The sequence below is a fragment of the Lolium perenne genome, chromosome 7 (assembly GCF_019359855.2).
Source record: "Lolium perenne isolate Kyuss_39 chromosome 7, Kyuss_2.0, whole genome shotgun sequence".
Classification (NCBI taxonomy): Eukaryota; Viridiplantae; Streptophyta; class Magnoliopsida; order Poales; family Poaceae; genus Lolium; species Lolium perenne.
In genome coordinates, this window is record NC_067250.2 from 286,877,700 (window position 1) to 286,899,352 (window position 21,653).

At 48.4% G+C, this 21,653-nt stretch overlaps 2 protein-coding genes across 2 annotated transcripts; one reads left to right on the forward strand and one right to left on the reverse strand.

Moving 5' to 3' along the window:
• Window positions 1-868: 868 nt before the first annotated feature.
• Window positions 869-5,263, reverse strand: LOC139833122 (uncharacterized). The gene is made up of 2 exons (XM_071823296.1): window positions 4,888-5,263; window positions 869-4,671 (listed from the first exon to the last, which is right to left on the reverse strand). The coding sequence occupies exon 2, from the start codon at window positions 3,852-3,854 to the stop codon at window positions 3,186-3,188; it is 669 nt and encodes a 222-aa protein (XP_071679397.1). The 5' UTR covers window positions 3,855-4,671; window positions 4,888-5,263; the 3' UTR covers window positions 869-3,185.
• A 4,636-nt stretch (window positions 5,264-9,899) lies between these two features.
• Window positions 9,900-11,044, forward strand: LOC127312370 (uncharacterized). The gene has a single exon (XM_051342906.2). It carries the CDS (start codon window positions 10,126-10,128, stop codon window positions 10,705-10,707), a length of 582 nt encoding a protein of 193 aa, XP_051198866.1. The 5' UTR covers window positions 9,900-10,125; the 3' UTR covers window positions 10,708-11,044.
• The last annotated feature ends 10,609 nt before the right edge of the window (window positions 11,045-21,653 follow it).

Genomic DNA, 21,653 nt, shown 5'->3' on the forward strand with positions numbered 1-21,653 from the left:
CAGTTCCTTCGGGAGGTGTAGCTGCGAACGCTGCTCCCATGGCGCCACATCCTGCCATGGCCATGTTATACAACGCTTCTCTTGGATCTCCGGGAGGTGGTCTGGACGCCAGGATGAAAGCTTGTGTCACCATATATCCTGCTTCCGGTGTTTTTGGAATAATATTCCCCCTCGTGTCGATTGACATAAAGGACATGTCGAGATTTTGGATTAGAGTCTCTCTTTCTGCTTCAGGTATGTTTTGCAACCGAGATCTTGCTCTCCTTCGAGCTTCTCTGTGGCTATCTCCAGAAGTTCCTGATTGTCGACTTAAATCTGCTCTTCTCCTGCTTAATGCAGAAGCGGCCTCCTTTCTTCTATTCAAAGCAGCTGTCTGTTTTTCCAATTCTCGTCCAGCTCGGGCGAGCATGTATTGGTAAGCTTGCAATTCTTCGACCGTAGCGGTTGTCTCCATTGGTTCGGAACCATCCATAGCTCTTGCTGCTCTATCCCATGTTGCTTGTGGAAGTTGAACTCTGACGCGTGGTGTAGGCCCGACATATTTAGTGCCCAAACCTCGCCTTAGGTCAGAGGGATCGACATATGGATTTCCCAATTCGTCGAAAGCCTCTGATGTTTCCTCCTGATTGCGACTTGTTTCTCCAATGGCGTAAACTTGATGATATTTTGAATTTTGAGCTTTCATGGGTTTGATGACACCATCATATAGATTGGTGAAGACCTTGCCTACAGTAATAGATCTGTCGATGAAGTTGAAGCTGTCGACGCTATTCGAGTCATCGCTTATATCAGAGTCCGCGGATGACTCGAAGGATATATCGCTGAAGATCTTGGCGAGCTTTTCACTTGCCCTGGTGCTGATGAAGCTTGGCGACGAAATTCCTCCTTCACTTGACTCTGTTGATGATGCTGAGTTCGAAATATCGAGATCGACCGCCGATGATCCCGACGAGATCGGAATCTCGAGACGATATGATCCTTCCTTCTCGACGCGGAAGTGGAACTCTCCCAACGTCATCTCAATGGGCTCCTCCAGATACGCATATGCATCCAAACGGGAGGGCGGGTGAGGTATAAAATCAACGAGACCAGTTTCGATCTGTTTACCTCTGTCCATGATGTTGCTTGCTACCGATGAAGTCGACGATCTTGAACGTGCCATCGAGATCAGCTCCTTGTCGCCTCTAAATCCCACAGACGGCACCAATTGACAAGGTACTAACTTGTCAATGCCTACAGGTAGTAGACTATGGTTTCGTTGGATGTAGAGGGCAAGTAGATCTCGAAGGTTTCAGCCGAAAAGTACTCGACGATGTAAAAACTAGGGTTTGTAAGACAATGATTCGATACTTTCTTTGCCCCTCGACTCCCCCTTATATATGCGGTGGAGCCGAGGGTTTCGTAATATACAAGTTTACAGAGTCCGGGAAGGTTTCTAACCCATCCCGCAAGATTACAAGTATCGTTTCCTAATACAACTCTAGCTTTCCTTAATAGCATCTTGGGCTTCCGAGCCTTCTTATTCTTCGGGTCGTGGGCCTTTAGTAAACCCGGGTACCATCTTTGGAAGGCCCATTGGGAATGCCTATGTCACTAGGGCGATAAACCACTTCGCAGAGGCTCCACGACCTATACGTGCATACCAGAAACAAGAGATACAAGGCACCCAGGGGCTTCCCAAAGATAAAGAAGTAACAAGCTGGCATCCACGCAATAACAAATGATAAAACATTACGAAACTAGTTGTGGCCACTGGACAAAGCTGCAGATTCCGGCTATCTGCAGTGGTCGAGGGGAGACCCATAGGAACCCACGTGTGGTTAGAGCGCTCAGTGTCAAAACAGATAACAAGAACTCGGGGTCCTAGATTTTAAAGAAACACAAGTGAGCCATCATAAAACGAGCAACTGACCCACCGATGCCTCCGCTAACAACAATTAACAAGTAACCATGATACCCTCAACATATATATCCATAAACCACGTGTCATGCTCCCCAACAGATAACCTGATAAGATAGCAGTAACGGTAATGAGATATAAACAACACTAGCATGCACTACGACTCGTAAGGTAGACCCGATAACCAAACAACAGCCGTAGGAGGGTGGTGGAGACAATATGGGCTGCTTGAGGTAACAAGTGGATAGGACACGTGAAAAGAACGCAACTCAAGGATAGCATAATCGAGAAGGCAAAATAAAATGGGTGAGCGACTCCTGCAGAGACAAGAGTTTAGGAAATGCTTGCCTGTTAAAGGTTGCCGAAGATCATCCGGAAAACTTGTCGTAGCTCGCATCAACTCAATGTCCTATCCGGGAAGAAGCAAAGCGGTACAACAAACAACGGATTCACATCTTACTACTACGGCAAAAGAATCATGATGCTCAGGATATGATATGCATGACATGGCAACGATGGTGCAATGCAACTTATCCAAATTAATCGGAATGGGGATCCCGAGCACACAATTATATGGTTCAAGTTATTTGTTACCGGCAAGTTAAATGTTGCTTAACATGGTAAAACAGGCAGGTGTGATCTACTTCAAAGTTAAATGAAACCGGGACAACATTTATACAATATCCCACATATTTCATATGTTATCTATTAGGTGATAATACAAACTATCACGAAATTATATGATGGATGATGCAACAGAAAGCATGGATGGCATATTCAAATTACTCACATTTTTCTAATAACTTTTCATATACAATATTTTTAGTTTAGACTTGTAATTTGAAAGTTACAAGCATAGACAGATTGGCGGGGAAAAGAGCATATAGAGAGATGGACTAGAACTGGACAGACGGATAGCATATGAAGGGAAACAAAAATGATCGCAGGCCTAGTTGATGTTGTAGCTTCCTGCCGACCATCTTGGATGATACACTGATGTTGACACTGTCTAGCGCAGAAAATTGCACCAGAAAGCTAGAGTTAGCGTGGACAAAACAGATTAAAAGAAATGTAAGATTCGGTGCTGCACCGTGAATTTGGACTTGAGTCTACAGAGATGAAACGTAAGAGCATGTCTAACAGGCCCCTTATAACCCGTTCATCCCGTAAAATTCCGGCGAGATACGGGGCAGGCGCGGTTTGGGCCGTCTAGCAGGCTCCGTATTCGGGCCGTCCCGTTTCGGCGGAATACGGGGTCCAGGAAATCGGCCCCGCCGCCCGCTACTTATACTGGGCGCAGGTGCGAGTGAGGGGTTAACCCCTCACTCGCAACCCTAGCTCCGCCGTGCGCCGCCGCCTCCTCCTCCTGCTCCGGCGAGCAATTAGTCGCTCCCCCGCACCGCATTCCACCCGCCGCCACCTGCATGGACTCCCGCCGCCGTAGTACCGCCTCGCCGGCAAGCGGATCGAAGCGATCCCGCTCGCCGGACAACGTGGAGGATGCCTGGCGGCTTTTTTGCAAAAGATCCGCCGCCGGCAGCCGCCGCGCGGCCTGCAAGTACGACGGCGGGGAGTTCGTCCCGGCGAAGCTCCGTGACTTCACGCGGGGCGGCCGCTGGTACCACGAGGACCCGCCGCTCAAGCCGATGAGCGGCCCAAAGTTCAAGGCGTGGCTCGCCGAGTGGGAGCGCCAACGCCGGGTGAACGAGGCGTGGAGGGCGACCATCGGGAGCACCAGCGGCGGAGGTGCCCCGCTCGCCGGCGAGGAGGAGGAGGAAGACGAGGACCAGGACCCCGCCTTCTTGCCGGCGATTGAAGAGTCCGTCAAGGACGCCGACGAGAAGAAGAAGAAGGCGGAGGAAGAAGAAAAGGCGGCGGCCATCGCCGCCGTGAAGGAGGCGGAGGCGCGGGCGGCGCAGGCGCAGGCGGAGGCGGAGGCCGATGCGTTCATCATCGACCTCTCCGACTAGAAGTCGTGATCCGATCGCGCATTTTGTATGTATGTAGGTACGTCGATTTCTATGTATGATCGACGAACTATGAATGAAAGTTTCCCGGGTTTTAAATTTACAAATATACGGGATCAAATACGAGTTCTGCTAGACGGAGCGGTGTATGATCGACCATTTTTTTTATACGGGGCGAAAAAGCGGTGAAATACGGGGCAGAAAAATAAGGGGCTTGCTAGACATGCTCTAAGAAGCCAAGCCACTGCTGGCAAGAACGATTTACCAAAAGACGTGCTCGTTTATTTGTATAGGATCTGGAAACGACGAGCACGCTCACACGCGCGGGCGAAAACTGACGAAACTGACGAGAAGAGACTGAATTGTCGAACGGAACCAAGCGGGAACAGAGACACGCGCGGCGGAGACAACTGACTACGACGACCACGAAACGGAGGCGCCATGGCTGTTCAGGAATTGCTGCAGGTGTGTGCGCGGTGCAGGAGGGAGCACGGCGTGCTGGTGCAACCAGCAGCAGCGGATGGGCGAGTCGAGAGCAGCAGCAGCGCAACACCTGCTCGCAGACCTGCCCGTCCTCGACGGGGACCGCGGCGGTGCACTTGAAACGGGGACAACGGTGACATGCACTGATGCGAAGACCAGGAAGGGGTGGAACGGAAGCGGCGCTCACCGGGAGGTTGCTGGCGAAGGGCTCGGCGACGATCCGTGACGCCGGAGGAGGAAGAAGATCACGGGGCGTTCGTGTACTGGGCGCGCATCGTGCCGACGGAATTGGCGACGTTCCCGGCGTTCTGGCTCCGTGTGCTGCGCAGGAGAAGATGAAGTCAACTTTGAAGGAGACCCTGGCGGGAGGCCTTTGTGAAGACGAAGAGGATCAACGGGTAAACGAACTCGCGCAGCCGGCGTCCATGGCGGATGTGACCTCGGTCAGAAAAAGGGCGGCAGTTTCGACAGAATTAGGCGAAGCCAAAAACTGAGCAAACAGGACGGGGAGAAGAGGTAAAAGGGACGTCATCTAACCAGGAAGCTGGTGAACACCTCGGAAGGGGCGGACGAGGTTGGAGGCAGTCGCAAATCACGTAGGTGCGTGGCGGCCGGAGAGGAGAACGATGATGTGGACGTCGATTTCGTGGCCGATTGGATGCGCCCGTGTGTAGATGAGCATCAGCGTCTCACGGCGAAGCTGGAGGTAGCCTCGGCTTGGCAGATGGTGGCCGCAAACGACGGCGCGACGGCAAACTGAGCGCCGGTGCTTAGCTGAATTTTTCTTCGTGCAAAAGAACGGAGGAAGCTCTGGTGGCGGCAGGGCAAGAGGAGGAAAAGAGGGCTAGGATTTGATGGGACTTTGGAGGATTAAAAAGAGGAGGATGGAGCGCAGTGGTGCGCTGTGACGTCGAGCAAAGCTGCAAAGGAAAAGATCACGCCTCCAGCGTGAGCGTTTGGGGAAGATAGAAAAGGAGAAGCACCTCGTCTTGTGGAAAGCGATAAGGGAAATAGCTGGGCTGTTTCCAGTTGGGCCAAACAGAGAGAGATGTGGCACTTTTTAGCTACCAGCAAATTGGCAAAATCAAATAAAAGGAGATGGAGAAAGATGATTGGCCTTTGCAGATATTTTGAAATTTAGAAATAGATTTGTAATAGAAGTTTGGAATTTGTTTGCAGCTATTGCTTAGAGGTTTTTTTTTTGTTGAAAAGGAAAATACACAAGGGAAGGTTTTATTAAACCATATGAGAGGCAACCAAACTAATTAGGTTTATAAAATAATTTTCTTTTATTTTGAGAAAAAACATGGGTATGATGTATGCACGATGACTACAATTTTTGGAACGAAACGAAAAAACAAGCATCGAGCAAAACCTACTAGTAGGGTTTTTCCGGGTCGTTACGGTTACCACCTGGAAGACCAGCTGGTCTCCTTAGATAGGATCGACGAGTAGTACGGGAGGCAGCGTAGCCACCTCCAGTGGACTCTGTAGGGGGACTCCTGCACGGCCTACTTCCGCGCGATTATGAATGGGCGCAGATGCAAGTGCTCGATGCCTCGCCTCGTGACTGATCTTGGGGAGATTGACGACCAGGCGGCCCTGCTTGAACACATCTACCAGTTCTACTAGGGCCATATGGGATCCATTGGGGAATCTAGGGTGTTCTCCCTAGGCCCTAACCTGTGGGACGAGGGCGGCAAAATCTCGGACATCGATAACAGGGAACTGGAGCTCACCTTCATGGCACAGGAGCTTGATGACGTCCTGACTCCACCCCTGTTCCAGATGGCCTGCCTGTCCTCTTCTTTCGTAGATTCTGGGAAATTCTCCGCGCTCCTATCCTCACGCTGCTCAACAACTTTGTCCTAGGGAGGGTGGACATTGCTCGCCTTAACTTTGGTATTATGCTAATCCCCAAAGTTAAGGGAGCGGACAGGGTCAAACAATTCAGATCAATTGCGCTTATCAATGTCATCTTCAAGTTTGTGTCGAAATCCTACGCGAATAGACTAGCTCTCCTCGCTCATAGGACGATAGACCGTAGCCAGACTGCATTTATTCGGGGGAGATGCCATAAAGGGGCTCTTGCGCTTCACGAGATTGTGCATGAGCTTCATTCTAAGAAGCAAGAGGCATTGCTTCTTAAACTCGACTTCGAGAAAGCCTTTGATCGAGTTAACTGGGACTTCCTCCAAGAGATCCTTCTACGTAAAGGCTTCTCGGGGATGATGGTGCATAGACTCATGCAACTGGTCAAGGGAGGCCAAACCGTGATTAACGTTAACGGTGAGATCAGACCATTCTTCCGGAAAGCTAGGGGAGTGCGTCAGGGCCACCCTCTCTCCCCCATTCTCTTCGACTTCCTTGTTGACAACTTTGTCGTGATGCTCTCCAGGGCCTCCGCAGCAGGTCACATCCAAGGTGTCGTTGATCACCTCATTCCAGGGGAGTGACTCATTTGCAATATGCAGATGACACCTTGGTTCTTATTAAACCCTCGGCTTTGGGCATCGCTAATCTCAAGACCCTCCTGCTCTTCTTTGAGAACATGTCGGGACTTAAGATTAACTTTGACAAGAGCGAGTTGGTGGTGACCGGGGTCTCCACAAAGACGCAGCGCGATGTGGCCCACCTGCTTAACTGCAAACTTGGTAGCTTCCCCATCCACTACCTCGGTTTGCCAGTTAGCAATCGTTCGCTTAGGGTAGCGAACTGCGGTTTCCTCCCGGATAAAGTGGGACACACGGTGGACCCCTAGCAAGGTCTTTACATTGCCTCGGCAGGAAGATTGGAGCTTCCAGGCCCAACGCCAAGGACACCACAGCCTCAGATTCCTCGCAGGTCACCTACACCTCCATCACCTCCAAGAAGCCCACCCCCTGACTACACTCACCACAGCACGACTCCATCTTGATCTCCGCCGCCGGACTTGGGTCGACCGTCTCCGCCCGCGGCCGATAAAGAACCTAAGTGCAAGCGTGCCAACAAGAACGCTCCATCGATGAGTTCTAACCGACGGAGCCCCCCAAAGCGTAAACTGTCGCCCCTCCCAAAGGTACCTTATCCGAATCTTCCAATCAAAACTTACGATCATACCCCCTAGGAAAACGCAAGGATCGAAAAGGAACATTATGATGCGCAGATAAAAAAGAAGAACCCGAGCCCCACCCGGTATACACCGAGAAGCAAATAAACTATGCAAATTACTTACTGACTCTGCCATCGTAATATGACTTGCACCATAAGCCTGATGACTATCTACGCACACTGAAGAAGGAAGGGAAAAAGAGCAGATCAAGTAGTAGTGCAAGTGGGAGAAAATCAATTAAAAGTGCATGCGGAAAAGATCAGACGTTCCCCATCTCAGACAACGGGCCAAACAATCGATCCCACCCCTCAAGGTGTTATCCAGAAATGCCCCCCTGGTGCAGAAACAAAGTTTGGAAGAAGCAAAGAAGTGGGCGGCTGAATGAAATATGAGTGTTGAAGACATTATGGCTTCCCAAGACGAGTTGTTTCCCAAGGCTGTTGTAGCCCCTAAGCCTAAATTTTCCATGGGGGAGCCTTTGGTGAGCAAACAGAGGTTGGAAGAACTGCCAACACATATGGGTCACTTGCATGCATGGTACCTGACTGCCGCAAAGAATGGGAGACTAATGATCTCTGATCAGTTGCTATTGACTGTAAGTTGCTCAATTCATTGTCTACACATAAGTTGTTCCGTTATTTCAGTTGTTCAGTTCATTGCATGTAATTATCCTCATTATATTATTTTGTATTCTATTATGCAGAATGAAGATCCTGGTCCGTAAAAGTAGGAACATCCTAAATATTGGGTTCATCGACCCAGATAAAGTACATATAAAGACGCTAACTGATAAACCCGAGGAGACGGGGGAAACCCTCTAATGTTTCTAGCGGAGCAAAATTTATGTGACCACAACTGTTTCCTTAGAACTTCAGGTGAAGGCCGGGACTAAAGGGGGTGCCCCCAGCGCGCTTCACGACGCCCACGTGGAGGGTCGTTTGTCCCGGCTGGTAACCGGGCCGGGACTAACCTTTAGTTCCACCTGGCTAGTACTGGTTGGTCAACCGGGACTAAAGCCCCTTACGGGTCGGGACGGAAGGGTCTGTCTCCAGTAGTGATATTATTCTCCTAATGATATAATCTTGTTATTAGTAACATCCAATGTTCATGATCAGGAAACCTTGATCATCAATTAATCAACAAGCTAATTAAACGAGAGGCTTACTAGGGACTCCGATTAGTTTACAAAACAGACATGCATTAACGTTAGTTAATGCAATTATAACATGAGATATAAATATCTATCATAAACATTAAGATATAATAACAACCACTTTATTATTGCCTCTCGAGCATATCTCCACCAGAGATCGCCGTTCTTGGTCGAGATCCTCCTAACATGCGAGACATAAATGAAGCTGAGTTTGGACGCCTGACTCAGCCCCACACTAGCCCTCCTTCACAACTGATTAAGTTATAAAGTGGAAAGAGAAGGGGATAGATTCAGCTTACCAGCCAGGGAGGTGAGCCTTTTGAAACGATTTCCATCCTCCAAGGAGAGAGAGAGGAAGAAGATGACTGATCTTTATTATTTTCAAAAATGAAAGTGAATTACATCTCTTGTGATACAACTCCTGTCGAAGAGCTCTAGGGGCTTCGTCCGCCAGTGAAACTCCAGCACTGAATAAATTCAGCCACCGCACCAGGGGTGAACCGGTGTAACTTGAACTTCAGTAGAAGGGTGTATCAAATCTCACATGAAAAGGAGCATAGCACCACAATATGATTGGCTATCTCTGGTTCCTGGGAGCATAAGACACATGCGCCAACCAAGGTGTTGCAGTCCTCTTCTCTATATCTTGTCGAGTCCACAATCTATTTTGCATGGCGAACCATAGATGCAGCTTGCATGTGCTTGTTATCTTAAGTTTCAAGTATTGTAAACAAAACTCACTTTCTATCACAATATAGAAGTCGTGCAATCCTCTTGCGTGTTCTTTAAAAAAAAAAAATCGGATTTACATTTTCAAGAGATTTACACAAAGGAAGTTCTCACACTGCGATTACGAGACATCGAAGTATCAAACCAACCTGCGATTTGGATGGTTGGGAGGGTGGTGGCACTCCTAAACCGCCAGAGTTCGCTGTTATGGTAAATAAGAAATCTGATTACACAAAGAAAGTCCACCAAAATTAACAATTCCAAACACTCCACGTATATAGTACTAGTACACTAGTACATCGGTCTAGTCCATCCATGGTAGCGAGGCGATACAATATCGCCGCCGCGTTGCCGTTGCGGCACCCGAGATTTAGCATCGCCATCACCCGAATACGGCCAGTTGGGTCGTATCCAGCCATCCGCCCGCCTGGGTGTGCAGCCGAGAACAGAAATATGATGCGACGCGCCCAAACGGAAGAACCAGGAGCAGGCACGGCTGCCGCTGCCGACCCAAAATCCACGGAAAAGGGAAAAAATTCTAATATTTAATACAGAGGAGAGGAGAGGAGAGGAGAGGAGAGGAGAAATTGTGGTGGAGCAGAGCCCGAGCGGCCACCACCAGCACCAAGGTAGGGGAAGCAGACGGGGAGGAGAAACCAAAGCAAGCAGCCCGAGGGGCCAGGCCAGGGGTAGCGAAAACAAAAAACCACAGGGGGGAAGAACAACACACGCCACTGACCAAACCCTAGGCAGCCCAGCCGAGGAGGAGGAGGGGAGGAGGCCCGCCAGCGCGCCGGCCGCGATGCGCAAGGCCAGGCCGCCCCACCCCCACCCCTCGCCCTCGCCGTCCCCGGAGATCCGCTACCGCGGCGTCCGCAAGCGCCCCTCCGGCCGCTACGCCGCCGAGATCCGGGACCCCGCCAAGAAGACGCCGATCTGGCTCGGCACCTTCGACTCCGCCGAGGACGCCGCGCGAGCCTACGACGCCGCCGCGCGATCCCTCCGCGGGCCCACCGCCCGCACCAACTTCCCCTCATCCGCCTCCGCCGCGCCTCCCCCGCCGCGGCCCCCGGCCGCGGCGGCCACGCCCGCCACCTCCAGCCACAGCAGCACCGTCGAGTCCTGGAGCGGCGGCGGCCCGCGGGCCCCCGCCCTGGCGCCCCGCAGCGCCGCCACCACGACCACCGACGAGGAGGACTGCCGCAGCTACTGCGGCTCTTCCTCCTCCGTCCTCTGCGCCGGCGCCGACGACGACGACGACACCGCCGCGGCATCCCGCTCCCCGCTGCCCTTCGATCTGAACATGCCGCCCCCGCAGGACGCCGCGGCCGCCGCAGAGGCCGACCAGATGAGCTGCCGCTACGACACGCTGCTACGCCTCTAGCAACGCCCGGCCTTCACGAGAATAGCAAGGATTGGGAGAACAAAAGATCGAGATCAGATCAGCGCTGCCACGCCCCGCTCCGCGCTGCTCTGCTCTTGGCACTTCTTCCGATGATCTGGTGGACTTCTCTCTCCCCCTCTCGCTAGAAACGGATAATTCTTCTTGCCTCTCTCTCTTTTTTGTTTTTTGTTTTCTCTCTTTTTTCTTTTCTTGTTTTCTTACCACTTTGATTCGATATGTGAATAATTCAGTCATGTAAGCTGCTGCGAGCAAGGAAATCTGAGCTTTTCTGTGGTAATATTTTCTGAGTGAGCTGCTCCTGTTGTTTCATTATTAATTGGAAAGGTAACCGATCAAATGAAGAGGAAACATATTTATACATGTGCAGTCAGCAACTGCTTCATCATCTCAAATCTGTACTGACTGAGTTGTGAATGTTAAGATGTAGCATTATCTGAATGTACTAAGAAGTATGTATTTCAATCGCTTATACTCAATACATGATGAAGTTGCTTCTGTTTTCTTCCCCAAGCATGTGCATCGGCCTAAACATGTGCATCGGAAAATATATAGCATGGTCATGAGAACGCAAATTATCAACGGTATGTATGCATTACAACTGCAAGTTTGGTAGATGCTATTATTTGAAAGTTCTAATTCTAACTGGAATGTTGAATTGCTTTGCAGTGTTTCTTCTTTCTTGATACTGATCTTATAGCAATTGTTTTGTGCTTTGCTGTTTCTTCCAAGCATTTGAATGCAATCCATTGCTTTATTGGATTGTATGTTGCATGCTTGAAGCAAGTTCCGTTGAATAATTAGGATAGGAATGTAGACATGTTTGTCTAGTGTATATGGTTTTAGATGTCACAATCTGAGGAGGAGCCACAGGCGTGTGTGCTCATCCTTGTGCTTGACTACCATCCTCCACAGATGCAAGAATGCATATACGCAATTCTCCTTCCTCTCATGCTTGCTTCACTTGCCTATTGTGATCGGTTGTCTTCAAAGCGGAAGTGAACTAGAGGAGCCCTACCTCTTTGTCCTAACTACATATCTGGTCATGTGGATATGTAAGCTGGATGCAACAGTTCATTTTTGGGTATCATGATTTGCTAATTTGCTACTTGTGTAGGTTCTACTCCAGATTCAGATGATCGGCCGTGTCAATATCCTTCCTACTTGGGTCATAGAGGTATGCATGACTTCTGTAGTATGAAACTGCAATTGGAAAAGAAACATTGACTTGTACTAGTTTGTTGGAAAAATTCTTCCTGTGCTGACTAGCCCCAGAAATGGTAAACTAGGATATAGTATGGTGAAGCATTGACTTGGACCGAATATGGCTGGTCCTTGAAAAGGCAGAATTGGGGCAGCCTTTTTTCCATTCAGCAGGTTGGTGCAGGCTTTTTAGTTGAACAGCTGATGTATTTTTGCCGGGACAGGATACGCTGTGTTAGGATTCTGCTTTACCTTGATTTGACTGACCCGCAGCCAAGAATCTTCCCGGCAATCTATTTGTAGCGCCTCGCTTGGGAAAGAACGGGAGCACCTTTTTGCTAACTTGGATACGGTATGAATACAGTTGGAACTGCAAGAGAAAAGTTCCGTACTCATTTGGAAGATTCTCTGCTCTGAACTCCAAAGGCCAGAGCTGTCAGGTGAATGCGAAAAAGGGTAAATTCTCTCTCTAGTGAAAAAGCATACATAAACCTTAAAATACCATACACAATGTAGGAACGTATGCATGTATGGCACAGGAGTTTGGTAAATATATATGGTATATGAAATTTGAAAAAATAAATATCGTACTGTGTTTACTTTCACCTGTTAGTGCACTATTTATTTGCTCTACTTTGGGTTCATGGTCTTTTGAGTTAACTCTCGATGTGCTGCATATATGGTTTTAAATTTGTAGTACTGTTTAAAAAAATCATTGTACTGTTTTAAAAATGTGATATGAATTTTCAGAAACATAAGTATAATGTTGGAAGTAAATACACCTAAAGGAAACCCCATTTGCGTCTTTGCGGTACCAATGCCTTTTAGTTTCGTCTCCTCCGCCTCCTCCTGAGGTAAACAAACTGGTAATGATAGCACATTGGGAAAATTGGATCCATACCATCAAAAGATCCTATCTTTAGAAAAATACCACTGAATGTTTTTGAGCTAGAAAAATGCCACTGAAAGCTTGACCCGTTATCTATTTTGTACCATCACCGTTATCTCCACTTCAATTGGAGCTTTAAACAAACATAACAGCACCTGCACACCCACAAGCAGCATTCAGGCTGCACTTCAACGCCCTCTCCAGCGGCTCTCCAGTATTACACCTTGTTCACAGTAATAATAGACAAGCAAAATTTGGAAGAATATAGAGAGATTACCCTTCTTGGACTTCAGCAGAATCCATCCCTGCTCGACGAAAGTTAGGGTTTAGACCCTTCAGAGCAACTCTAGCAGAAACCACCCGCAAAACCCAAATACTCGTCAGCAGCCTCACTTGTCGGGATGCTCACCAGAGCCTTGTGCCGTGGCGGCGACGCGTGCAGCAGCCTCACTCGTCATCGCTGCCAAGGTCTACATACATCTTCCCCTGCTCCTTCGCCACCAGACGCCACTCCTCCGCCTTGTCCGCTTAGCGGCGGCTCGTCTGCGAGACGAGCCCGATGACGGTGTCGAGATGGTTGTCGTCAATGAAGTCATCGGGCGCAAAGCCGGCCTCCTCGTCGAGCTTTGGGAGGATCCGCTCGAGCTCTGCGTCGTCGACGTCGTTGCCGGGCGCGAACGCGGGCGCGTTGTCGAGCTCCCGCCGCGCTCGCTCCCGCTTCCGTCGCGGCCAATCTGGCCACCCCCACCGGTCGAGCCGCGTCCGGACACCATGGTGTTGCGGTGGCGGTGAATCTGCACGTGTGCGTCGATTGCTCGTCGGCGGGCTTTTAGTGGCCCAAATTAGATTTCAGTTTTCCTATAAATCTCAAAGCCCACATAGTGGCAGCCTTGTGAGTTTGAGCCCAAGTTGGTGGCAGCTCACTAGGGAGTGGCAAGAGGTGGGAAGTTTAGTCCCACATGGAAAGTTGGGAGGAAGTTAGACCACCTTATAAGGTGGGTTGTTCCACCACTAGTAAGTGAGTGAGAATAGGAGTGCTACACGCGCGCTCCTCCTCCTCCTCGCTCGCTCGTCTCGTCTCGACTCGACTCGACTCGTCACGACGCGCGCCGCGCTCGTGGTGAGTGGATTGAGCCTCGAGCCGAGACTTTCCTTACTTTTTGCAGCTCAGGAAAACGAACAGAGTCCTAGACGGACGCGTCGCAGTTAGTCGGTTCGGGTCGCTCCCGGATCGTGGGCTATCTGTAACCGACTCGAAATGTTCGTGCGACGTGGGCGTGGCCCACGTTGCCTAGGGTTTCCCGAGCCTATATAATCTCCTGCCCGGCTACCGCAGAAACACATCCAATACACGAGTTAGGGTTTCCACCTCTCTCTGCTTGCGCCGCCATCGTAGCCTACTCCATCCCGCGAGCCGACGTGCATCGGCGAACGGGAGAGCAGGTCTCCGGAACCGCTCGTCCTTGTGATCCTGTACGGGAGAGGGCGAATTAGGTTTTTGGGAAGCGCTCTGCGCGACTGCTCAAGCTCTTCATCACGGGTCGCCTTCCGTCCAAGTCGGGCGGTGCTGCCTACCGTCGTCTTCAGCGCCATCTACTTCGACCCGTCGTCCCCGTCGTCAACAACGTTGTCATCAACAACGTTATCGTCATGCGACATCATCTGCTACACCTCCACCGCCACCTCCACCAGATCGGTACGTGCGACATATCTCGATCTGTTTAGCGATGGATGCTTTACCGTTTGCGCTGCTGCTACTCATGTTGATTAATGCATCTAGTATGTTTGAGTTTCACATGTTAGTAGTTGCTGCCATCATGTTTTATACTCTGGAATTAATCATGGAAATTGTGCCTAATTATCCAACAATCCAAAAACCTAATTGTAGGCAATTTCCTGAGTTAACAATGGCTGGTTTTGCTGATGCACTGAGGCCGGATAAGTTTACCGGTGTGCACTTTAAGAGGTGGCAGGTTAAGGCCACGCTCTGGCTTACTCATCTGAAAGTGTTCGGTTAGTGATGGTTTACCTGAAGGAACTATATCGACCAAGATCGTAACAAGTTCAAGGAAAACAATACTCTCTTCGTCGGATGCGTTCGAGTATTCTTGCTGATCGTCTGTGTGATGTGTACATGCACATAACAGATGGTAAAGAGCTCGGGATGCACCGAATGCTAAATTCGGTGCAACCGATGCAGCGATGAACTGTACATCATGGAGAGCTTCCATGACATCAGGATGGTAAACAACCGTTCTGTAGTCGAACAAGCTCATGAGATACAATGCATTGCGAAAGAGCTCGAACTCCTTAAGTGTGCCTTACCTGACAAGTTTGTGGCTGGATGCATTATTGCTAAGTTGCCCCCTTCATGGAGGAATTTTGCCACAACCCTCAAACACAAGAGACAGGAGATATCAGTTGAAAATCTGATAGCATCTCTTGATGTTGAGGAGAAAGCTCGGGCTAAGGATAATACTGAGAAAGGAGAGGGTCAGTCTAGCGCCAACATGGTGCAGAAGAAACCCTACAAAGAAGAACAAAGGGAATAACAAGCCCTCCTTCAATAAGCCTATGAAGACTACAACCTTCAAGAAGAAGAAGATGATAAACAAGGCAGATCTGAGCTGCTTTACATGTGGAGAGACTGGCCACTTTTCTAAGGACTGTCCAGAGAGGGCAGACCGCAAGAAAAAGGCGAGGCAAGTCAACACTGTGACCGCTAGCAATGCTGATGGGTACGGTAATCTCTTTACTGTTCTTTCGGTATTTCAATCTCCATGTTGGTGGATTGATACGGGTGCTAATGTTCATGTGTGTGCTGACATATCCATGTTCACTTCTTACCAGGTCGCCCGGGATTCTTCCGTCTTGATGGGGAATGGGTCACATGCTTCTGTTCGTGGTGTTGGCACGGTAGATCTGAAGTTCACTTCGGGAAGATCGTGCGGTGAGGAACGTGCAAAGATGTCCCTACTATGAACAAGAATCTCGTTAGCGGCTCCCTTCTATGCAGAGATGGGTTTAAGGTTGTTTTAGAGTCGAATAAAGTTGTTGTTTCCAAGTTTGGACAATTTATTGGTAAAGGCTATGAGTGCGGAGGCTTGTTCCGTTTTTCGCTTTCTGATTTCAGTAATAAGTCTGTGAACCATATTTGTGGCAATGTTAGTGATGATACCAGTGTTTGGCATTCTCGTTTATGTCACATTAATTTTGGTTTAATGTCTCGGCTATCCAGTTTAAGTTTAATTCCGAATTTCACCATTGCCAAAGGTTCTAAGTGCCATAGTTGTGTGCAATCAAAGCAACCTCGGAAGCCTCACAAGGCGGCCGAGGAGAGAAACTTGGCACCTCTAGAACTCATACATTCTGATCTATGCGAGATGAATGGTGTGTTGACAAAAGGTGGAAAGAGATATTTCATGACATTGATTGATGATGCGACTAGATTTTGCTATGTTTATTTGTTGCGAACTAAAGATGAAGCTTTAGACTACTTTAAAATTTATAAAGCCGAAGTTGAAAATCAACTAGAGAGAAAGATCAAGCGTCTTAGGTCGGATCGTGGTGGCGAGTATTTTCCTAAAATCTTTGATGAATTCTGTGAGGAACATGGCATTATTCATGAGAGGACGCCTCCCTATTCACCCCAATCAAACGGGGTTGCCGAGAGGAAAAACCGCACGCTGACTGACTTGGTGAATTCCATGTTAGCCACTGCTGGTTTATCAAAGGCATGGTGGGGGGAGGCTTTGCTGACTTCATGTCATGTCCTGAATAGAGTTCCTAACAAGAATAAAGATAAAACCCCTTACGAGGAGTGGGCTGGGAGAAAACCATCACTTTCGTATTTGCGCACATGGGGATGTTTGGCGAAAGTCAATATTCCAATTACTAAGAAGCGCAAACTTGGACCAAAGACAGTGGATTGTATCTTTCTAGGTTATGCTCCGCGGAGTGTAGGATATAGATTTTTAGTAGTTCAATCCGAGGTACCTGATATGCATGTTGATACTATTATGGAATCTCGTGATGCAACATTTTTTGAGAATATGTTTCCTATGAAAGATATGCATAGCATTGCTAGAATTTCTACTGAGATAATTTCTGAGTCCAGTACATCTAATGAGTATTTTGAACAATCATATGAGAATGTTACTGAGAAGGATGACAATGAAGCTCCTAAACGGAGCAAGAGACGAAGGATTGAAAAATCCTTTGGTGATGATTTCATTGTGTACCTTGTGGATGATACTCCCACGTCCATTGCAGAGGCATATGCATCTCCGGATGCAGATGATCGGAAAGAAGCTGTCCATAATGAGATGGACTCGATTCTTTCTAATGGAACTTGGGAGTTGTCAGAACGACCCCATGGATGCAAGCCAGTAGGCTGCAAATGGGTGTTCAAGAAGAAGCTAAGACCTGATGGTACTATTGAAAAGTACAAGGCACGGCTTGTAGCGAAAGGCTACACACAGAGAGAAGGCGAAGATTACTTCGACACCTATTCACCTGTCGCTAGACTTACCACCATTCGAGTACTACTATCCATGGCTGCCTCCTATGGTCTTATCGTTCATCAAATGGACGTAAAGACAGCTTTCCTTAATGGAGAGTTGGAAGAGGAAATCTATATGGATCAGCCTGATGGGTTTGTAGTAAAAGGTGAAGAAAGAAAGGTGTGCAAGTTGCTGAAATCTTTATATGGCCTAAAACAAGCACCTAAGCAATGGCATGAGAAGTTTGACAGAACTTTAACTTCGTAGGCTTTGTTGTCAATGAGGTCGACAAGTGCGTTTACTATCGCCATGGTGGGGGCGAAGGTGTTATACTATGTTTGTATGTGGATGATATTCTCGATCTTTGGTACAAACATGAAAGTAATACACGAGGTCAAGTCTTTCTTGTCAAAGAGCTTTGATATGAAAGATCCTGGGAGAAGCTTCTGTGATTCGGAACAGCAAGCTGATTAAGTACGAGAGTGGGATTACTCTAACGCAATCCCATTATGTTGAGAAGATCTTGAGCCGGTTCGGCTATATTGATAGCAAGCCTTCTTCAACACCTTATGATCCCAGTGTGACACTACGCAAGAACCGGAGGATTGCCATAGATCAATTGAGATATTCTCAGATCGTTGGCTCACTCATGTACTTAGCGAGCGCGACTAGACCCGACATCTCTTTTGCTGTTAGCAAGTTGAGTAGGTTCATGTCAAACCCGGTACCGATCATTGGCATGCACTTGATAGGGTTATGCGCTACCTATGTGGTACAATGAGTTATGGGATTCACTATTCAGGGCACCCACCGTGCTTGAAGGATATAGTGATTCGAATTGGATCTCAGATGTAGCTGATCTGTACGCCACAAGTGGGTATGTATTTACCTTTGGAGGTGGCGCAGTGTCATGGAGATCTTGTAAGCAAACCATATTGACGAGGTCAACTATGGAAGAAGAACTTACTGCTTTGGACACAACCACTGTTGAATCAGAATGGTTGCGTGAGCTCTTGATGGACTTGCCTGTGGTTGAAAAACCGGTTCCGGCAATCCTTTTGAATTGTGACAATCAAACTGTAATTGTCAAAGTGAACAATTCTAAGGATAACGCGAAGTCATCAAGACACGTCAAGAGACGTTTGAAGTCTGTCAGGAAATTGCGAAACTCCGGAGTAATAACTGTTACATATATTCAAACAGACAAAAACCTGGCAGATCCCTTTACAAAGGGACTATCACGTAATGTGATAGAAAGTGCATCGAGGGAGATGGGTTTGAGACCCGTTGATGTTACGCCATAGTGGTAACCCAACCTTTGTGATCGGAGATCCCGTGAATTAGGACACTGGAAGAACAAACTAGTGGTTTAATTGAGGAGAGTATTATGTAACCCTCTCTATGTGAAGATGCACAACTCTCAGTTGCTGTAAGGCAGGTTGGCAACAAGCCTTAATGTGTTTATGTTGGCTATTTTAGCAAAGATGCTGTCCTACAGAGCATTCTTGAAATAACATACCTATATGAGTCCGATTGTTAAACGTCGCAATCTATGAGATTTGGGTGATCTCTAGTAAACTCATGAAGAGACCATGAAGTATGACGCATATGCTTCACCCGCGGGGTAGGCTACTGGCAGCCATGTACTGGTCATGACTTTGAGTGAAACCGTATTCACGCAAAACTTGCAATTCAAGGCTTAGTCCATTGTTCAAGTGTGAGTGGATGTAGCTTAAGGTTCTAGGCGGAAGTTCAACTTAACGATCTCACGAAACACTGGTATATAAACAAGCAGCGAGTATTGGTAAATCTCTGAATGGGGATTTGAGATCTGGTGGGGGATTGTTGAAATATTGGGCCCACTTTTAGTGGCCCAAATTAGATTTCAGTTTTCCTATAAATCTCAAAGCCCACATAGTGGCAGCCTTGTGAGTTTGATCCCAAGTTGGTGGCAGCTCACTAGGGAGTGGCAAGAGGTGGGAAGTTTAGTCCCACATGGAAAGTTGGGAGGAAGTTAGACCACCTTATAAGGTGGGTTGTTCCACCACTAGTAAGTGAGTGAGAATAGGAGTGCTACACGCGCGCTCCTCCTCCTCCTCGCTCGTCTCGTCTCGACTCGACTCGACTCGTCACGACGCGCGCCGCGCTCGTGGTGAGTGGATTGAGCCTCGAGCCGAGACTTTCCTTACTTTTTGCAGCTCAGAAAACGAACGTAGTCCTAGACGGACGCGTCGCAGTTAGTCGGTTCGGGTCGCTCCCGGATCGTGGGCTATCTGTAACCGACTCGAAATGTTCGTGCGACGTGGGCGTGGCCCACGTTGCCTAGGGTTTCCCGAGCCTATATAATCTCCTGCCCGGCTACCGCAGAAACACATCCAATACACGAGTTAGGGTTTCCACCTCTCTCTGCTTGCGCCGCCATCGTAGCCTACTCCATCCCGCGAGCCGACGTGCATCGGCGAACGGGAGAGCAGGTCTCCGGAACCGCTCGTCCTTGTGATCCTGTACGGGAGATGGCGAATTAGGTTTTTGGGAAGCGCTCTGCGCGACTGCTCAAGCTCTTCATCACGGGTCGCCTTCCGTCCAAGTCGGGCGGTGCTGCCTACCGTCGTCTTCAGCGCCATCTACTTCGACCCGTCGTCCCCGTCGTCAACAACGTTGTCATCAACAACGTTACTGCTGCGACATCATCTGCTACACCTCCACCGCCACCTCCACCAGATCGGTACGTGCGACATATCTCGATCTGTTTAGCGATGGATGCTTTACCGTTTGCGCTGCTGCTACTCATGTTGATTAATGCATCTAGTATATTTGAGTTTCACATGTTAGTAGTTGCTGCCATCATGTTTTATATTCTGGAATTAATCATGGAAATTGTGCCTAATTATCCAACAGGCGTTTGGCCCGCATCGACCTCTCCGTGCGAGATACTATACGTACGGGTGGATGGTGTTTTGGGGCTGGTGCCTAGTCCGGCCCAAAAAAAGGCATAAAACCGCATATCAGTTCAAACTAGCTTATGTACCATGGATACTTCAAAAAAAAAAAAGCTTATGTACCATGGAGGAGCGCGGTGGAGCCGCCGCCGCATTGGAGGCACGCTCCAGCTGGGGAGGCGTGCCACCGGGTGTTCTTCGCTCGGCCTGGGCTACGTGTAGGCTGGCTAAGATGTTAGCTGTGTGCGTGCGATGTGTCAAGTACTCAAGTGTGATCGACTCATGGAGTTAATGTCTGTTTCACGGTGGTGGCACAAAGCAATAACGGACCAAACTTTCAATGGCACTTTTCTTGCTCACAAACTTTCAGTGGCATTTTTCTAAGATTAAATCTTTTAATGGTATGATCTAATTTTCCCTAGCACATTAGTAGCCAATTGGCAGTGACAGGGCGCAGCACAATAGCCGCCGGTGTTCACGCTATTTTCGACGGCACCGTTTCGATGAGGGATCATACCGAATCCGCGTGGTGGCTATTGGCTAAGCCGATCGACGTCGAGTTCAATTCCAAGGAATGGGAACGGCGAGCAATGCCATGGATCCGCCTTCTTCACGTAGGTAGTGATTTTCTACAAAATTACATGAACAGGAAATCAACCTTGCGTATTTTTTCTTGCAACCATGGAGGAGCCGTCAAATTTTCCATAAGATTAGAACTGAAATGTCATATTATCATTCTGTCTTTTAATACCTCATCATGATCCCGCGGAAGCCTGTTACCGCACCTTGCTTCAGGCCCGTGGACAGTTCATGATTTCTCAAAAAACAAAAGTTCATGAAGAGTAGTGTCTTGCGGGCCTGTTGGGCTAGAATGAAGTAAGGTCTCAGATTCAGACAGCCTTCTCCTGCTTGTGCCATCATACGGTCGCCGCCTTCTTCACCTATTCAAACCTCTTGTTCTCAAACAAACAAACAAACAAAAAAACCCTATTCAAACCTCTCGTCGCAGCAAGGTCACGGCTTTGATTCGCAAGTCCTCTGACTCTACTGTAACCCAAAGCTTTACATATTTAAACCATTGCAATTGTGATTCAGGACACACTGAGCCGTTTTGAACTACCGTTAGCCGACCACGTAAGATATGAAATTATGAAGCCTTGATATTACCCAACATTTTGTTTTTGACCTGGACGCACATAGACGCAAAAAAGGTACTGTTTTCAGTTTTTGTAAGTTCACATGATACAGTAATCTTTGTTTGTAAGTCTACACGACCCAACTGGTGTTTTCTTTCACTTATTTGAGGTCACTGGTGTTGGTTGTCAGTAGAGAGCAAATCGGCATGCTATCTTCTCAAAAAGGCAAAAGTCTTTTCGTTCCTAATAATCAAGAATA

What these genes read in the sequence shown, in the direction of transcription:
- LOC127312370 (XM_051342906.2), top strand. Translation starts at nt 10,126, where the DNA reads ATGCGCAAGGCCAGGCCGCCCCACCCCCACCCCTCGCCCTCGCCGTCC.
- LOC139833122 (XM_071823296.1), bottom strand. Translation starts at nt 3,854, where the DNA reads ATGATGAACGCATCGGCCTCCGCCTCCGCCTGCGCCTGCGCCGCCCGC.